The sequence below is a fragment of the Mus caroli genome, chromosome 5 (genome assembly GCF_900094665.2).
Source record: "Mus caroli chromosome 5, CAROLI_EIJ_v1.1, whole genome shotgun sequence".
Classification (NCBI taxonomy): domain Eukaryota; kingdom Metazoa; phylum Chordata; class Mammalia; order Rodentia; family Muridae; genus Mus; species Mus caroli.
In genome coordinates, this window is record NC_034574.1 from 99,245,220 (window position 1) to 99,261,775 (window position 16,556).

General features: G+C 43.7%; 1 protein-coding gene across 1 annotated transcript; it reads left to right on the forward strand.

The window, feature by feature from the left end:
* Window positions 1-3,273: 3,273 nt before the first annotated feature.
* On the forward strand, window positions 3,274-16,336 carry LOC110293958. Its single transcript, XM_021161867.1, has 3 exons — window positions 3,274-3,515; window positions 6,592-6,712; window positions 15,728-16,336. Exons 2-3 carry the CDS (start codon window positions 6,640-6,642, stop codon window positions 16,153-16,155), a joined length of 501 nt encoding a protein of 166 aa, XP_021017526.1. The 5' UTR covers window positions 3,274-3,515; window positions 6,592-6,639; the 3' UTR covers window positions 16,156-16,336.
* Window positions 16,337-16,556: the final 220 nt, after the last annotated feature.

Genomic DNA, 16,556 nt, shown 5'->3' on the forward strand with positions numbered 1-16,556 from the left:
AAAAAGCTAGGGGAAGGACTAGAAGAGCTGAAGAGGAACCCCATAGTAAGAACAATATCAACCAGACCCCCCAGAGCTCCCAGGGACTAAACCACCAATCAAAGAGGGACCCATGGGGGGACCCATGGCTCCAGCTGCATGTGTAGCAGAGGATAGCTTTATCTGGAATCAGTGGGAGGGGAGGCTCTTGGTCGTGTGGAGACTCATCATAGGGGGATGCTAGAGCAGTGAGGCAGAGTGGGTGGGTGGGTGGGTGGTGGAGCACCCTCATAGAAGCAGGGGGAGAGGGATGGGATGGGGGTTTGCAGAGGGGAAGCCGGGAAGGGGAACAACATTTGGTATGTAAATAAATAAAATAACCAATTTAAAAAAAAGAAAAGAATTCTAGTTAAAAATCAAGGTTTGCTCCCTGTGCAACAACGACTTCTGAACCAATTACACAGCCATGCTCTGAATCTGAGGAGCTGCACAGTTTACAAGAAAAAGTGAAATTCCAGAAAACCACTCTTAAGATCAAACTGCATCCACAGCTTCGAGATGTATTTTTTTTCTCATCTTAATGACTTTTACCTTGATTCCACACACTACCTTAGGATTCATGACTCTTAAGATACAAAACGCTGGGGAGATGGCTCTGTTGGTCAAACACTGCTACTCAGGCAGTAGAACCCACATAATGAGATAAAAACTAGATGAGAAACTCCCTGACTTCACTACATGCAAGTTATTCAAAATAACTATATCAGATGGCTGGGGCAATCCCTCCATCAATAAAGTACTCGCCTTGTGAGCAGGTGAAGAGATAACCCCAAATGTAATGCTTGATGCCTGTGATCCCAGTACTGGAGAAGCAGAGACAGTGGGTCCCTGGAGTGCACTGGCCACACAGCCCAATCATCAAGTCCCACCCAGGGAAAGATCCTGTCTCAGAATGTGAAGGTGGGAAGTGACTTGAAAAGGAATATCAGAGGTTGGCCTCTGACCTATACATGCACACATGTGCACTTGCACATATATAAATACAGGAGCGGGGAGAGAGAGGAAAGGAGGGAGGGAGGAAGATAGGGTGGGAGCGAGAAGACAGAGACAGAGAGAGACAGAGACAAAGCTTGACAATAGACATCCCACCAAGTCCATGAGCAACCATGAGGTCTACATCCCTGTAGCTTTTTATCTCTAATAATATATTCAAAAGGAGTTTATAATTTAGGCATATTCTATTTTAGTTAATGAAGGTTCTGAAATTTTAAGTCCTGGGATCCCTAATTATTCTGATTTGCTCATGGGCATCTAATTCCACATCTCTGAGCTAAATCGTTTTATCGTTTAGATTAGCGGCCCTTGGCTTTTTGACCTGCAGTGCGTGTTTAAGTGTCTTTTCAGTTTGGTTTCTCTTTAATTAGGAGAAGAAATCCTGTATTTTAAGACTGTCACTGTTTAAAACAATGTGAATTTTACCTAACACATTTGCCTTGAAGCATCTGCAATGAACTTATTTTTATAAATCAAAACAAATATGAATTTAAAAGCCATCATTAGGTTCTATGGCCAAGATGATACCACTCTTGACCCTCATAACATAAAAATTCAAATTCCTTTGTTGAAGATTGTTCTGTGCAAGAAGATGTGATTTTCATAAATCTCTTTGTTTCTAGGGAGTTCAAAAGGAGCAAAGACAAAATTCTGTAGAGCAGTACCAAATTAGCAATTAGAGCCTGCCATGGAGGGCTGAACCGCCATGCTCTGCTGCGGAGGGAGGATCGGAGGCCCGGACACTCAGCCTGCAGAGCTCCTTGTGCAGTCCCACAGAACCAAGAGGGCAGCCAGGGAAAAGTGCAAACTCCAGTGTGAGCCGGGAGTTTAGTGTTGCTTACAGTTTTCCTCTTTGCTCTCAATGCTGTTACAAATAATGCAAACCTGTTTTTATTAATTTACATTAAGTTCATTTAACACTGATGAAACAGACCAGAAATGTATAATGAGGAACATTTAACAAGCTCCCGCGTTAGGCTAATCTGCTCCGTTTGCAAGAGCTTAGCTCATTCTTGGGAAATAGCCTGGTAGAAGCCCCCTCCTTACTTAACAAGTAGAAACGAGGAGGAGAGTCGCCAGCTACTGATGACAAAGAAATGAACAAGCTTAATAATCTCCAATTGGTTTTCCACTCCACTTAATGATGGAGACAATGCTCTGTGGCCAGAAGAACACGGGAAGCAACCATGAGTACTGAAAATTTAATTAAAAGTCAGAAAGCCATTGCAATGAAGACTCAGCAGAAAGCCATTTATTTTTAAAAATCTAATATATTCTTCATGACTAAAGGCTAAAGCCCACGCTGACTTTACACACTTAGCTGTAACTGATTTAAGCTCCTTGATGACTTTTTTTCCTCCATCCCTCCCCTTTTTTTTCTGTCTACCTTTTCCCCCCTTTTGGCTCACAGGGTGGTACTCAATTTGCAATGGAGTAAATTGGCAGAATTTAATTTGGTGGGATTTTTTTTTAACTCTGTAAAAAGAATCCTCATTAAAGCCACAGGATCGGCTATATGCTTTTTCCATCATTAAGTAGCCTAACTGCAGGTAAAAGTTACAATTATGGATTTATATAAATCCTATTGTCAATTTATAGCTGAAAGACTGGGGAGGCACCTCGTTTTAAACAGGTTATTTTTTCCCCTTAACCTTTCTTTGTTTTAATGAGGATTCGGTTTGTCACTGTCTGAGCCGTCTCCCGGTAGGAAAGTTTCTCAGGAAATTATAAGGAATGAAAAGTAGCGATGGGAGAAGAGGCTTGGCTACATTTCAAATCGCTAGAAGACTCAATACTTGAAATTCATCTCCAGAGTCCTGTATGCATTATTGTCTCTTAGGTGCCACACTGGCCTATGAAAACCCTGAACAAGGAGGATTCCTAATAGGGCTTAGAGAAAGAGGAGCTGAGAGAGCTCCCGCCCCCAGGTGTGGTCTACTTGCAAGAAACACTGGTTAAAGCCATGAATAGAGTTGGTTCTCCTATAAGACCTTGATATCAATATATCTAGCATAGTTCACCTGACTTTGTCCTGCCCCCTCCCCACAAATAAAATAAAATAAAAAGCTTTAAAGTTGCTGGCAGACCAGCATGGACACTTGTTCCAAGCATCCAGGTGAAGGTTCTGAGAGCAATGCCTCCCACCACCCTAAGAAATGTGGCTGAATCTCCCCCATCCCCCTGCAGACATTTAGCCTGCGTGTGCGCACACCCTGACGGTGCGGTTAAAGCCTGCATCCCAAGTAGGAGAGCACACATTGGGAGGCTCAACCGCCATTTCCCTCTCGGCTCTCTAAGAGGGTGGGCAGATCTGGATTCTAAGCCATTTCACAGCAAACACGCGTCTCTAACCACCAGCATTGGTTTAACTGGGGCTGCTTCCAAACCAGGTCCTCTCCTGCCTGCTACTTCCTTAAAAAGAAGCAAAACCGCCGAGGATTTTGCTGTAGGACCCGAGGGAACCCCAGGCTTTGTCCCTTGAGGTAACAGCTGCTGGTTATTTTCTTTGGTCTGTGGTGGAGGTCACGTGTTCTGTTCTTGACCATCACCTTTGAAGACGGAGGCCAGCTCCAAAGCTTTCAGCAGACTCTCTGCCTCCTGGCGCAGCAATGCTGTGCACTAGTCCAGCAAAGACAGAAAAGTCAACTCTACCCCGGTGGCTCCCACTCCTCCTGGGGCCCCGCATTGTCACGAGTGTACACTTTCCTGGATGCAAAGCATCATTTCCTTGTCCTTCCTTGGGGCCAAATCTAATGATACTGTAATTCAGAGGCATGCAGTTAATCTATACTTCTTCTTTTGCAAAAAAAGAATAATGGTTGATTCTGGAATCATCTGGAGTCAATAGCCTTCTCTTATGGATTCAAGAACATTCTTAGTGCCAGGCCCTCTGTGAAAACATGGAGATTCGAATACATCTCATTGTGTATTGGGTCTAATTTACCTTGATAACTCCCACTGGACCGAACAACGCAAGTTTTATATTATGTTGTTCGCTGACAGAGTCTACTTTCCATATACAGTCTCCATGTGTAGGTCCAAACCAGACAAAACAGTTCTGCCTGTGGTCCTGCCAGAATTCAGGCTGTGAATGCTTTTTTCAAGCTTTCCACCAACGTCATGGAATTTCTGGCAGTTGGTATCAAGATGAAGTGTGGTAGCCTGGTTCTGACTACAAATGCATCTCAGCGTGTACTATGAGGTAGACATTGTAAATAAAGTAGAGTGTAAATTGGGCTGTTGAGGTGGACCCGTGAGTAAAGGTGGTTGCAGCTAAGCCTTTTGACCTGAGTTCAATCCCCACAAATTTTCCTCAGACCTCCACATGTCTACTGTGACATGCACAAAAATGACAGCAAAAAAATGCATCCTGTTCTACAAGACAAACACTGTAATTTGGCAACAGAGCATGCTGTAGAGTTACGGTCACACCGCCTGTAATTGCAGGCATGACTAAGGGTGGGAATCATGGCTGCTGCCCAGGACTGTCAGAATATCATGTAACATACCACAATTCTGTGAAAAGGTCCAGAATCAGAATTGGAAGTACAGTTTCTATGGATGCCTATTACTTTTATACCCTTGTGAAGTTGGAAAATCTTAAGTTGAATCATCAAAGCTGGGGACCAGCATGAAAATAACCATCAGAGCTGACTGAGGGAATCCAATGGGTCTGCAGTACCCATTAACCCTGTGTCCTGCTCCCCTGCCCCGCCCCCACTCCACCATGTTGCCATGTTGGAACAGAAAGATCCCATGATGAAAGAGTCACCTAAAGGTTGCCCAAATGACCCAGTGATCTTTAAGGAGACTGAATATCAAGATAAATGCATCATGGCCCAGTTTCTCTCTTAGCTACAAAACATTTTTGGAGGCCTGAACAAATTTGTTTTGTTTTGTTTGTTTGCTTGCTTGCTTGCTTGCTTTTTGTTTTGTTCTTGACAAAAATGGAGTTTTTTTGTTTTTTTTTTTTTAAATGACAAAATCAGGATTTTCGGTGAAATGGTGCCTGTTGACACCTGTAGTTCCCAATTTTACTGAGGTGCTGCCATCCACACCTCCCCACCCCATCCTTGCTTTCTGTCCCCAGCAGATCTACATGATAAAGTGTCCTGGAGATATGTATGTGTCTCGTCTGGGTTTTAGTTGTCAGAGAGTATGTCTGGGTGTGGTGCCTCTGAGAAGCTGGAGTCCGGTCACCTTATTCCTCATCCCCACAGATGAACCCAGTGACAATTTAATGGTGAAGCTTTTCCATCACTCAAGGCCCTCAGATCACCTACTGTCTTTCTGCCAGGTTCAATTTGAGCCAACCCTACTCCTAATGGCATCCACACACATCCACACACCACAACCCTTCTAGCACCTAAAAGCACACAGGTCTGTTCTGCGTCTGCGCAGCCCACTGCGCTCCAGGAGAGCGCTGCAAAAGCACCAGTAGGGGAGCAGCTACAAGGCAGTTCAGAGTGGCAGCAGCAACACAGACTCAGATGCAGACAGACGCAGACAAGGGTAGGTCTTGAAAGGGAAGTTAAACTAGGCAGACACAGGTGAGGAACTGGCTGGCTTCTAGCATTGTGCTAGGATGGTCACAGCAAGGTTTCAATACATGCCAGGGGACAGAAGGGATGAGGGAGAGGAGAAGTTGAGGATCCTTAAGTTGGAGACTCCTATGGGAAGCTTCGATGGCAATATCCAGCACAAGTGGAATGCAGGGGGTTAAAATGCTCTGCATTGGGAATACACAATATCAGCAGCAAAGGGAGCTCATTGAAACGGTTGTGTGAGCTAGCCTACATGGATTGTGTAGAAAAAGAAGAATCTGAGACATTTCTAAAATGAAATCAAAGAAAGATCACCTGACATGGCTGTCCTTTGACCTCCATGAGCCTGGCATGGTACACACATGCACCATGTATACACACACACTATGTGCACACACATATACACTATGTATAAACACATATATACCATGTGTACACATGGTGTATATACACACTAAATGCACACATACACATACCATGTGTATACACACACACACACACACACTATGTGCATACATACACACACACCATTTTCACACACACATACACCATGTGTATACAGACCCACACACCATGTTCACACACATATACACCATGTGTATACACACACATATACCATGTGCACACACACCACGTGCACACACATACACAGATACACAGACCACACACACACAGAGAGACAATGTGCATCCATACCAGGTGTGCACATACACAGACCATGTACACAACACATACCAACTGCACAGACACACACACACCATGTGTATACACACACATATAAATAAATAAATATTTTAAACAAATTCTTTATTCTCTCTGGATTACCTTTGGAACAATAAGAGAGCTGGTCTTATCAATGGTCGCCTTGTTAAGGCACTCATGTCCACTTCAGCAGCAACACATACACTGTGTTTACATTTCATTTGGATTCTAGAAATACAAAATACTGAAAGCCCAAAGATCATTTGGCTGAGCTATAAATGATAAACTAAAGTATACTGTGGTTTTTTTCCAGAATGGGGTTCTCCAAAGAAACCCATGTAAATCACTACAGATCGTTGCCATGGGGACAGCATACACTCACAGGCAGCCAAAGGCAAGACTGAGGATGGATCATGTGACCAGATGGCTGCCAGGTGGGTCCTGCCCAAATGCTCCCCCAAGCCTGTTTCCACCTCTGTGAATATTGACATCATTTTTCTACTTACTGTACCAAAGAACAATGAACTTGAGGTAAATGACATTAATTAAAGATAAAATTCAAGCTTTTAGGTTTCACATAGAATTCTAAACTGTACGAAGAATGCCTGCACTCTTTCAAGGTCACAGGAAGGAGTTGTCAAGGTCTGGCTCTGTTCCCGATCACACGGGTTTGAGACAATTTATAAAGTGGGCTCCAGTTGTCACTAGACCACTGATAAAAACAAACACATCGCTTTTCTTCCTGGATTCATAACATCTGCTTATTGGTTACATCATCATAAAGAAGAGATTCATAATTTAGTATAATTTGAAAAATGTATAGACAATTACTCTAGGGGGTGTAACTGTCTGTGTGCACAGACGTACATGCATGAGTCTCTGTGTGTTTGTACATATGTGTTATAGGAATACACATGTGTATGCCTGTTGGTTTGTGTCTGTGTATACATGTGTATATCTGTTAGTGCATGTTTGTATGTGTATGCATGCATGTATGATGTGTAAATGTGTGTGATGTGTGAGTATGTATGTATATGTTTGTTCATGTGTCTGTGTACACATGTATATGCCTGTTAGTTCACGTGTGTATTGAAAGGACAACATAAATCCCATTTGTCTCCATTTAAGGACCAGGCATGATTTTGAAAAGAAAGCCATAAGGCACCAGCTCCAGGGACAGACCATAAAATCCAGAAATAAGGTCCTAAAGCCCCATCCCAAAGAACAGCCCGAGGATAACCACAAAAATGGAGAAATATCTTATCCCAGAAAGGGCCATCTGTGCTGGACATCTCTTTTTCATCACATGGTTGAATATTCATGACATAGGAATGCAGACCACCGACCACCTGCGACCCCCTAGCACTCACCAATGAAATTTTAGATTACCTAATCCTTCTAGAGAGTTCCATCCCCCGCATTCCCTATAAAAGGCTTGGGGTCACCATTTCCAAAGAATGTTTGAACCTCACATGCTGGTTGCTTGTACAGAATAAATGCTCTGTGTCTTTGCACACTATCTGAGTCTGGGGTCTTCCTTCAGCAATTTTCAGACCCTACATATGTGTGTGCATATGTGTGTGATATGTGTGTGCTACACATGAGTACACCTGTGTAAGCCTGCTAGTGTAGATGTGTGTGATGTGTGTGTTCTACGTAAATACACATGTGTGTGCATGTGTGAGATATGTGTGTGCTACACATGAGTACACGTGTGTAAGCCTGTTAGTGTATATGTGTGTGATGTGTGTGCTATGTGTGAGTACACATGTGTGTGCCTACTAGTGCCTGTGTGGACTTAGAGGTCAAGGTTAGTAGTGCCCCATCTCATTGGGAGGGAACGGGGTTTCCCAGTAAAGCTCACCAATTGCCGAATCATCTGACAGGCAAACATTTGGGGTCTTTGTGTCTCCACCTCTTGACATTGGAATTTACAGGCACATGCTGCCTCCCCAGGCTTTTTACATGGGTCCTGGGGATTCAAGTCACAAAATCTAGTTTTAAAACATATTTACTTCTATTGGGAAACATGGTGAATAGATTTTCAGTGGAGACAGCTCTGATTATATAACTGGAAGAGTTCGTGACTCTGTACAGCTGGCAGCAGGTTTGACTGTTCTCTGGAGTGGCTGTAATAAATGAGATATCGTCCCCAAACCACTCAAGAAATTTCTGTTGATGTATGCTGTGGTTTGGATGAGAAATGTCCCTCATTGGTTCCCCACCTGGTGTTCAGGTTGTGGAGGTTATGGGATCTTTAGGAGGCTCGGCCTTGCAGGGGAATTATGTCACTGGAGGCAGTTTTTGAGGGTTAACAGCGTGGCCTCTCCATTCCAAAATGGATGGAACTGTGACCTGCGAGCTTCCTGCCCCTGCCACCATGCTTTCTCCATCCCCGTACATGCCTTCCCCACCATGGTAGACACCACCCCTTTGGAGCTATAAGCCAAAATAATCCCTTTTCTTATTTGAGTTGCTTTTACAGAGATCGTGGTATCTTTTTTTGTTTGTTTGTTTGTTTTTTTGTTTTTTTTCAAGACAGGGTTTCTCTGTGTAGCCCTGGCTGTCCTGGCACTCACTTTGTAGACCAGGCTGGCCTCGAACTCAGAAATCCGCTTGCCTCTGCCTCCCGAGTGCCGGGATTAAAGGCGTGTGCCACCATCGTGGTATCTTACCACAGCAACAATGAAGTAACTAACATAGTGTGCATAGTGTGTCTCCTGAGTGCACAGGGCTACTTCCTGGTAGAACTGCTCACCTCCTTCAGATAGGCTACACTACTGAAATCTGCATCATGTCCCTAGTTCCTGAGCCTCAGGTTGTTTCTCCTTCCTTGCTTGCTTTAATTGTGTAGTAGTAAACGCAGCATAAGCAATGTAAGAATCGAGCCTTGCTAGTTAAATATAAGAACACAGAGCAAAATATCTGAGAAAGGTTACACCTCTTTAAAGATGCAAATTGGTAATGGAGCTCAATATCAAAACAACAGAGCGCTGTTAATTTTTAAAAAGGTGCAAATTGCTAATCTTACTTAAGGCTTTTTTTTTAATTGCTTATTAAGAGTCCTAGCACACACACACACACACACACACACACACACACTCAAAAAAAAATTAAACAAAATAAACTCTTAAAAATAAAGTGGTAAGAACGAAACCTGAGTTTGACTATAACCCTTTGTGGGTTACCATAAGACTTGATAATGTTTGGAAACTCTCTCATCTACCCCAGCATGAGTCTAGAAGTCTGCACACCTGATTTATCACTCACCTCTTGCTTTATAAGACTGCAGAACCACAAAGTTGTAGACAATAACCATTTAGCTCAAGTTTGGGGATTCACCCACAATGGGTGGACAGAGGGGACTGGGCAATAGAACGTTACTCCATGTGCTTTGCTTGACAATGGCCATGACAAGAGAGCACTTTTCCCAACTATATACAAACATCATATACCTTAGCTTTTGTTTTATAGTCACCCTATAATGGTAAGGCTCCACTTAGCCCCTAATTCATAGGCTAGATATCAAGGCCACTAATATTGCATACACACAGTTTATTGCACACACAATAGGGAGCAAGCTAATTTGGATGGCAAGAGAGAAAAAAATTAGATTGAGCCTGTCTACTGGTAGGGCTTCAGATAGGGATAGAGAGGAGTTATTGTGTGTGGGTCAGGGTATCTACATGCCCAACGATGCCATGATATCAGGGGATGCTCATGTGTTTCCTAACAAAGTGAGAGTCGTAGGAAAGGGTCCTAGTCACTGTTCTATTGCTGTAAGAGACACCATGACCAAGGCAACCTATAAAAGAAAGCATTCAATTGGGACTGGTTTACAGTTTCATAGGGTGAGGCCACAATCATCACGGCTGGAATCACAGCAACAGGACAGCAGGCTCAGCACTAGAGTAGAAGCTAGGAGTTTATGTGTTCTCTACATCCATCCAGCAGGAAGAGAACCTGGATCTATTGTCACTCCTTCGCTAAGGCGAGCCTATGGGGACCATTCTCAGGAAGGGCAGCTTAGAAGTCTAAATTTTATCTGTAGTCTAACATCAAAATTGGAATCAGACTCTTTGGTACAAACTCCACAAGTTCAAAGTCAGACTGTCTGATCTCAGAATCAAAGATGGGAAAATATGCCTGAGTGAATGAAATTGCAAAGGAATATGTAAACAGCATGAGGGTTCAGGAAGGACATATAATCAGGACCATTAATGCCATCAGTCAAGCATGAGGCTATTCAGGATTAAATATTCAAGACAGAAATCTATGCATGAATGTGAAGAAACAATATGTAACACACCTAAAATGTTAGAGAAGTACACGAAGAATGGGGCACCAGGGAGCAGATGTGCACACAGTGAGTGTGCACAAAGCGAGTGTGCACATGGTGAGTGTGCACACAGTGAGTGTACATAATGTCCCTTCCCAGACCTGGGGAGTGAATGTGCACATAATGACCCTTCTTGGACAGAAGCAGTAGAAGCAGAAAATTGTCAACTGAAGTGAGCAGTCTAAGGATGGCTTGTTAGGTAAAGAAGGGCTGCTGGATCCACACATAGTGGGTCTTATAACTTATAACTTTTATTCACCTGATGTAATTGTCTTCTCCATTACTTACTACCTCTGTCTGCTAACCTAGGCCTCGTCCTCGAAGCTTCTATCCTCCATCCAATCTAATCTAGACCTAGAATGTTTTTAGCCTCTGAGACTTACTGCTGAATAAGCTCACTCCTTCATAGTTCTTTCTGAACTCTGATTGGCTGGTTCAACTCAGCTGTTCTGATTCAAACTCCTCTCCAAGCTGAGTGATTCAACCTGGCTTTGCCTGGCTTCTGATTGAATTGCTGTGCTTGGCCTCAAACTAACTCTGGCAATCTGTTCTAATCTCCTGGGTCGTTCTCATTGTCTGGCTTGTTTTGTCTTCACCTGTATATAGCTTCTTCTCTCATCAACCTGTCCCAGTAAAACTGCCTCTTTTTCTCTGCACTGACCCCCAAGTAGCTTTCCTTTCCTCTCTCTTCTCATGAGAGTTGGACATATCTTATTCTGTCAAATCTTTCTCTGATTCATCACTTTGTCTGCCACTCAATTAGACATCGCTTTTAAACATGGCTGCTTCTTTCTACAAACTAACTTTACCTTCATTGTTTGGAATTAAAGGTGAGAGCGAAAGACTGAGCTATACCACAATAAGAAAAGGATTTTTTTCCCCAGTAAATGACACAGTCTCATAGTGTGATCAAATATCCTGAACATTTCCCCCCTTTTTGTCTAAGCTAAAAATTGTACATAGTTTAACTATTATATCAGACAAGTATTGATCCCCAAACCTGAAAGTCTGGATGTCCTTGTGAAGATCCACTGACACAATGATCCTTGGTAACTACCGTCCCCATCACCTGTTCTTCACCAACAATGCACTTCGGCACCAAGGTTTTCCATCTAGTTTGCCAGTCTGAGAAACAATCTGTCCCTTAGCTGGTTTGTTGAGCTGTCTCCATGCAGAGGGGATCTGCTTTCTGTGTTGTCTGAGTTGCTATCACTCTGCATCTCTTCCTTCCTTGAGGCCTTTCATGAGGAAGCTTCTCTTATTCAGATCAGATCTTTATCAATTTTGAGGGAACCTATAGTCCGTAGTCTTTTATAGGCAAAACCTTTTCCCCAGATTCATACATTCCCTGAGTTCCACTCTGATGTTAAAACATCTTTAAAGTGTGCAGGTTGGCCTAATCCAGCAGTTTTTTTCTACAATCCAATGCTTTCCAAGTAATCCTATTCCCCTTGTCTGTTTATCAAGGTACAGTTAGATCTCTATGAGTCTGCACATACACAAGACATCTAGGCACTTGCATTCCATGCCTGGCTTCCCACCATCAAGCTAGGCTTCCTACCCATTGTCAATGGGCTGTCTACCTTGATCCTCAATTTCATTAGGTGCCATAGGTTCACAATTAAACAGTTCCTATTCTCTTACTTCCTCTGTCTTTTGTCTCTCAAGCCCTTGTATTACTATAGCTAATCCTTCTTGTTGTACGGCTACTTTTCAGCCCTTTTTGAGAGGAAAGAAAGATATAAAGATTGCAATTGAAACTAGGGAGGGGTTTGCTCTGGTGGTCACAGTTGCGGTGAGTTCTGCTAGTTCAACCCCCTCAAATCCTTTCTTTGCTCTTAAGGGATCTGAAAATGGAAATTTCAGAAAATGGAAAATTCCATTTTTTTAAATGCAGGAAAAGTCTGACTATCTAATTAAAATTGTCTATTTTGGGTGGCTTACTGTGACTTGCTATCTCAAAGGCTCCTGCATCATTTCTTGCTCTGGGCTCAAAGCTCTTGCTTCTTTGGAGTCTCCTATATCTCTCTGGGAGTCCAGCCCAACTTAAAGAACTCTTGCTTCCTCTGTAGATGATCCCAGAGAAATTTCTCCTCTGTGGCTTTCTGTCAGTCAGATGCCTTCTGCTTTCCACAATGCTGATGGATTTTCTTCTTCTCCAATCATGTTGGGTTTTCTTCCAACCATGATGACCACCAGATGTAAATTTGTCTTTTATTTGCCTGATGTAATTGTTGTCCTAATTTGCTAGTCTAGGCCTGGAAGATTCTGGAAGCTTCTACCCTCCATAAAATCTAATCTAGGCCTAGAATATTTTCTGCCTCTGAGACTTACTGCTGAATACACTCACCCTTTCTAATTCTTTCTGAACTCTGACTGGCTGGTCAACTCAGATGTTCTGGGTCAAACTCATCTCCAACCTGACTGATTCAGTCTGGCTTCTCTCAGTTTCTTAATGAATGGCTCTGCTTGGCCTCATACTAACTCTGTTAATCTGTTCTACTCTTCTGGCTCCTCATTCTCTGTCTTGTTCTGTCTTCACCTGTCTCTAGCTTGCTCCCTCTTCAACCTGTCTCTGTAAAACTCTCCCAGTAAAGCCGCCTCCTACTGTTCCTCTCTGTCTGCTTCTTAGGTAGCTTCCCTTTCCTCCCTCCTCTGCAGAGAGTTGGGCATATCCAATTCTGTCAAATCTTTCCCTGATTCATCACTTTGTCTGCCACTCAATTAGACATCACTTTCAAACATGGCTGCTTCCTTCTGCAAATTAACTTTACCTTCATTATTTGGGATGAAAGGTGTGTACTAAAGACATGTTTGTATTCAAGCCAGAGGGATTAAAGGGGTGTGCTAAGGGCTGAGTCACACTACAACTAGAAACAGATTTTTTTTTTCCAGTAAATAAGACAACCTCGAGGTTCACAGTGTGATCAAATACCCTTCAACAGTGTCTCATTCCTTAAGCCATGATGTGAAGTCCTATAGAAAGTCAGTATAGTTATCTCTCAGTGAATTCTAAGACAGGAGAATCCTAGCTTGGTCATAAGCCACCAAGGGGAAAAAATACCACAGTGGAACAGCCACCTGGTATGAATGAAAACATTCCCCAGTTTTCAGTTGGGGAAATATAAAACAATTTTAGAGTGTGTGTAACAAGAAAAGAGTTACAGCTAGAGCGGCCAAAGAGCTGTACCCTCTGAAAGGAGGGGAAGTTGATCTTCTGTGGCCACAGCACAGAGGGCAGATGGGTGCCATAAGTTAGTGGGGGACATTGGATCTAGCCAAGTTGCCAGGTCTCTTCCATGGCTGCCACTGTTCTGGAGTGCAGTGGCCAGGAGCCAAGGTCAGGGCCACTGACCAGGAAGTGACTAGGAAGTGACCAGGAAGTGACCTTGGTAGGCTTGAGCAGCTTTCAGCAGCAAAAGCTTCAGGAGAGACGTCTCTTCCCCAAAGTGCTACACACAGCTCTATATGACAGACGCTGTCAGCTCTCAGATGATTGTTGATGAAATAGCTCTCCTGCCCTTGATTCCTTGTGACAGGGCCTTATATGCATTTGGGGGTGGGGTGGGGTCTAAGAGCAGATGGTTTCTATTGGCTTGGTCTGAGATGTTAGGGATGCCTCATCTGCTTGAGGAAGGGCTTTGGATGTTGCCCCTATGTGACTGATTGTCACAGTCCTCTCCATGGGGTGTCCTGGTCACATGTCCCAGGACCTGGTCGGGAGTAGATGAAATACCTAACGTCCTCAGGTATGAGGGTACTGGGGTTTCTGAATCTACTTGACCTTACCAAGTTTTCTGTCTGATGGCACAGTCCACTGCCCCACAGCTGACCACCGCCACCCCCCCCCCGCTTCCTTGGAAGAGCCCTCCAATAATATATTACAAAGATAACAGGAATTCTCTTTATTTTAGGCACCATTTGGAAATGTTACTTATTCCATCTCACAAACACCATCAGGGCTCCTGGGCTGTAAGCTTGCCAGTTGAAATTCTCTTTATTTCCTTACCTACACTACTACCCACCACCACCACACCGGCATGTATGTGGGTCTATTAGCCCCATGCACCCCATAATCTGTCTCCCTCAGAAGCTGAGCAGTGGAATCACCCACCCACACCAGAACAAGCAAAGCTCAACACCAAATAGCCAAACCCAGGCAGAGTGAGAATACATAATCTCATTGTTCACATTTAAGGCATCAAATCCAAGTAGCTGCATAGAAACTTGCAGTGCCAGACTCCTTAGGAAAACACCCTACCAACCAAGAGGAAGTCTGTGGTCTAGAAAAAGAAACCAGTTCAAGGGAATGTGAAGTTCTTGGGAAGAAACAGGCCAAATGAAAGCAGACTTATTTTAGCAACTCCTCTTTCTCCCTCCATATCCAGTCACCCACCACTTCTGTCTGTTTCATGTCTGAAATACATCAAATCCATTTGCTTTTAATATCCTTATGATGCACACAGCACACATATTTTCACACTGTCTGCACACAACTACCTAGTATTTACCCAATAACACCCAGATAACTGCACAGCACATCAGGATTTCCACAGAGCTGCCTTCTCCCTGCTACAGCCTCATCTGCCTGCATCCCCCCCCTTCCCTGGATCCACCATGTTCAACAACAGCTTCACTCTCTTGTCATTTGCCTGAAATGACCTTCAGCGACCCAAACCACTTCCAAGTGTGTTCTCCAAACCATAGTACCTACCTTCTACAGGGGTCACGTGATTTATGAGTTTCCCTGTGTCTTCTACCATTCATTGTAGAAGTTCCAGCTTCTTCTCGCCTATGTCTGTGTAGCCCAGATCATAGCTATATCATAGCAATTTGTTGAACTATTTGTTTCTGGTTAGAGTCTGAGCCCCTTAGTCAGCAAGGGCTACCTTATTCGTAGTCTCTGTCACCGTATGCTCCACAGTACAGTGCTTGGTACTCACAGGTACTCCTTGCATACCCAGTGGGTGGGTAGGTGGGTAGGTGGATGGATAACTCATTGCTCCTTCCTGACATATCTTTTACCCCGCCCCCGCAACATAATATTATTTTCCTGAATGGGGTGGAGGGTTTTGGGGACAAACTAAACACGGGGCATCTTTATTTTCAGTGGTCCCTGGCAGTTTGAGAGAGAAAATCCAAAAGATGGAGAGAGTGGAAGCATCAAAAGATAAAACACACAAGAGACACAGGAGAAGAGTTCTGGGGACCACAGGAGGAAGGGCAGAAAGGACATCTGGCGAGCACGTGAAGGAAAGACATCGCACTAGCACGTGGAGGAGAAGACAGCGGGAGGGGGGCTGGGGGAAGCACGCGGAGGAGAGGACATGGGGCGAGCGCGTGGAGGAGAGGATATTGGGAGAGCAAGTGGAGGAGAGGACATGGGGCGAGCAGGTGGAGAAGAGACCATTGGGTGAGCATGTTGAAAGAACATGGGGCGAGCGCGTTGAAAGCAAGAAAGACAAGAGTAAGGCAGAAGGAGCGAGCATGAGCGAGCTGTGCGCCAAGAGAATGAGAAGGATGGAGACCTGTTCCTAGCAAAACCAGGGGAAGGGGGGACCTAATAAGAAGCAATTAGAAGGAAAGTGAAAAGACTTATTCTAGGAGTTTGGTGTTAAAAAGCAAATGAAGTGGAAATTTTGTAAGTGTTAAACTCTACCCAAAAACAGTATGAGGGGAAATTTTCACACAGTATAACTTAAAACAAGTAAAAAAAAAAGTATAACAAATTTGTGTTTGGATGATAGAGCATACAAGATCATAATTAAAACACTTTACCAACGCTAATTAAGGTAGGTAGGTCAATGTTATTGGCCTGTTTTTTTGTTTTATGTTTTAAGTAAAAACAGCCTTTGGAGTGGGAGAGCTCAGAGGCCTCAGCAGGCTCACCCAAGTGTGAACGTCAGGAAAGAGCCGGGTAGCTGGACTGTCAGGAAAGA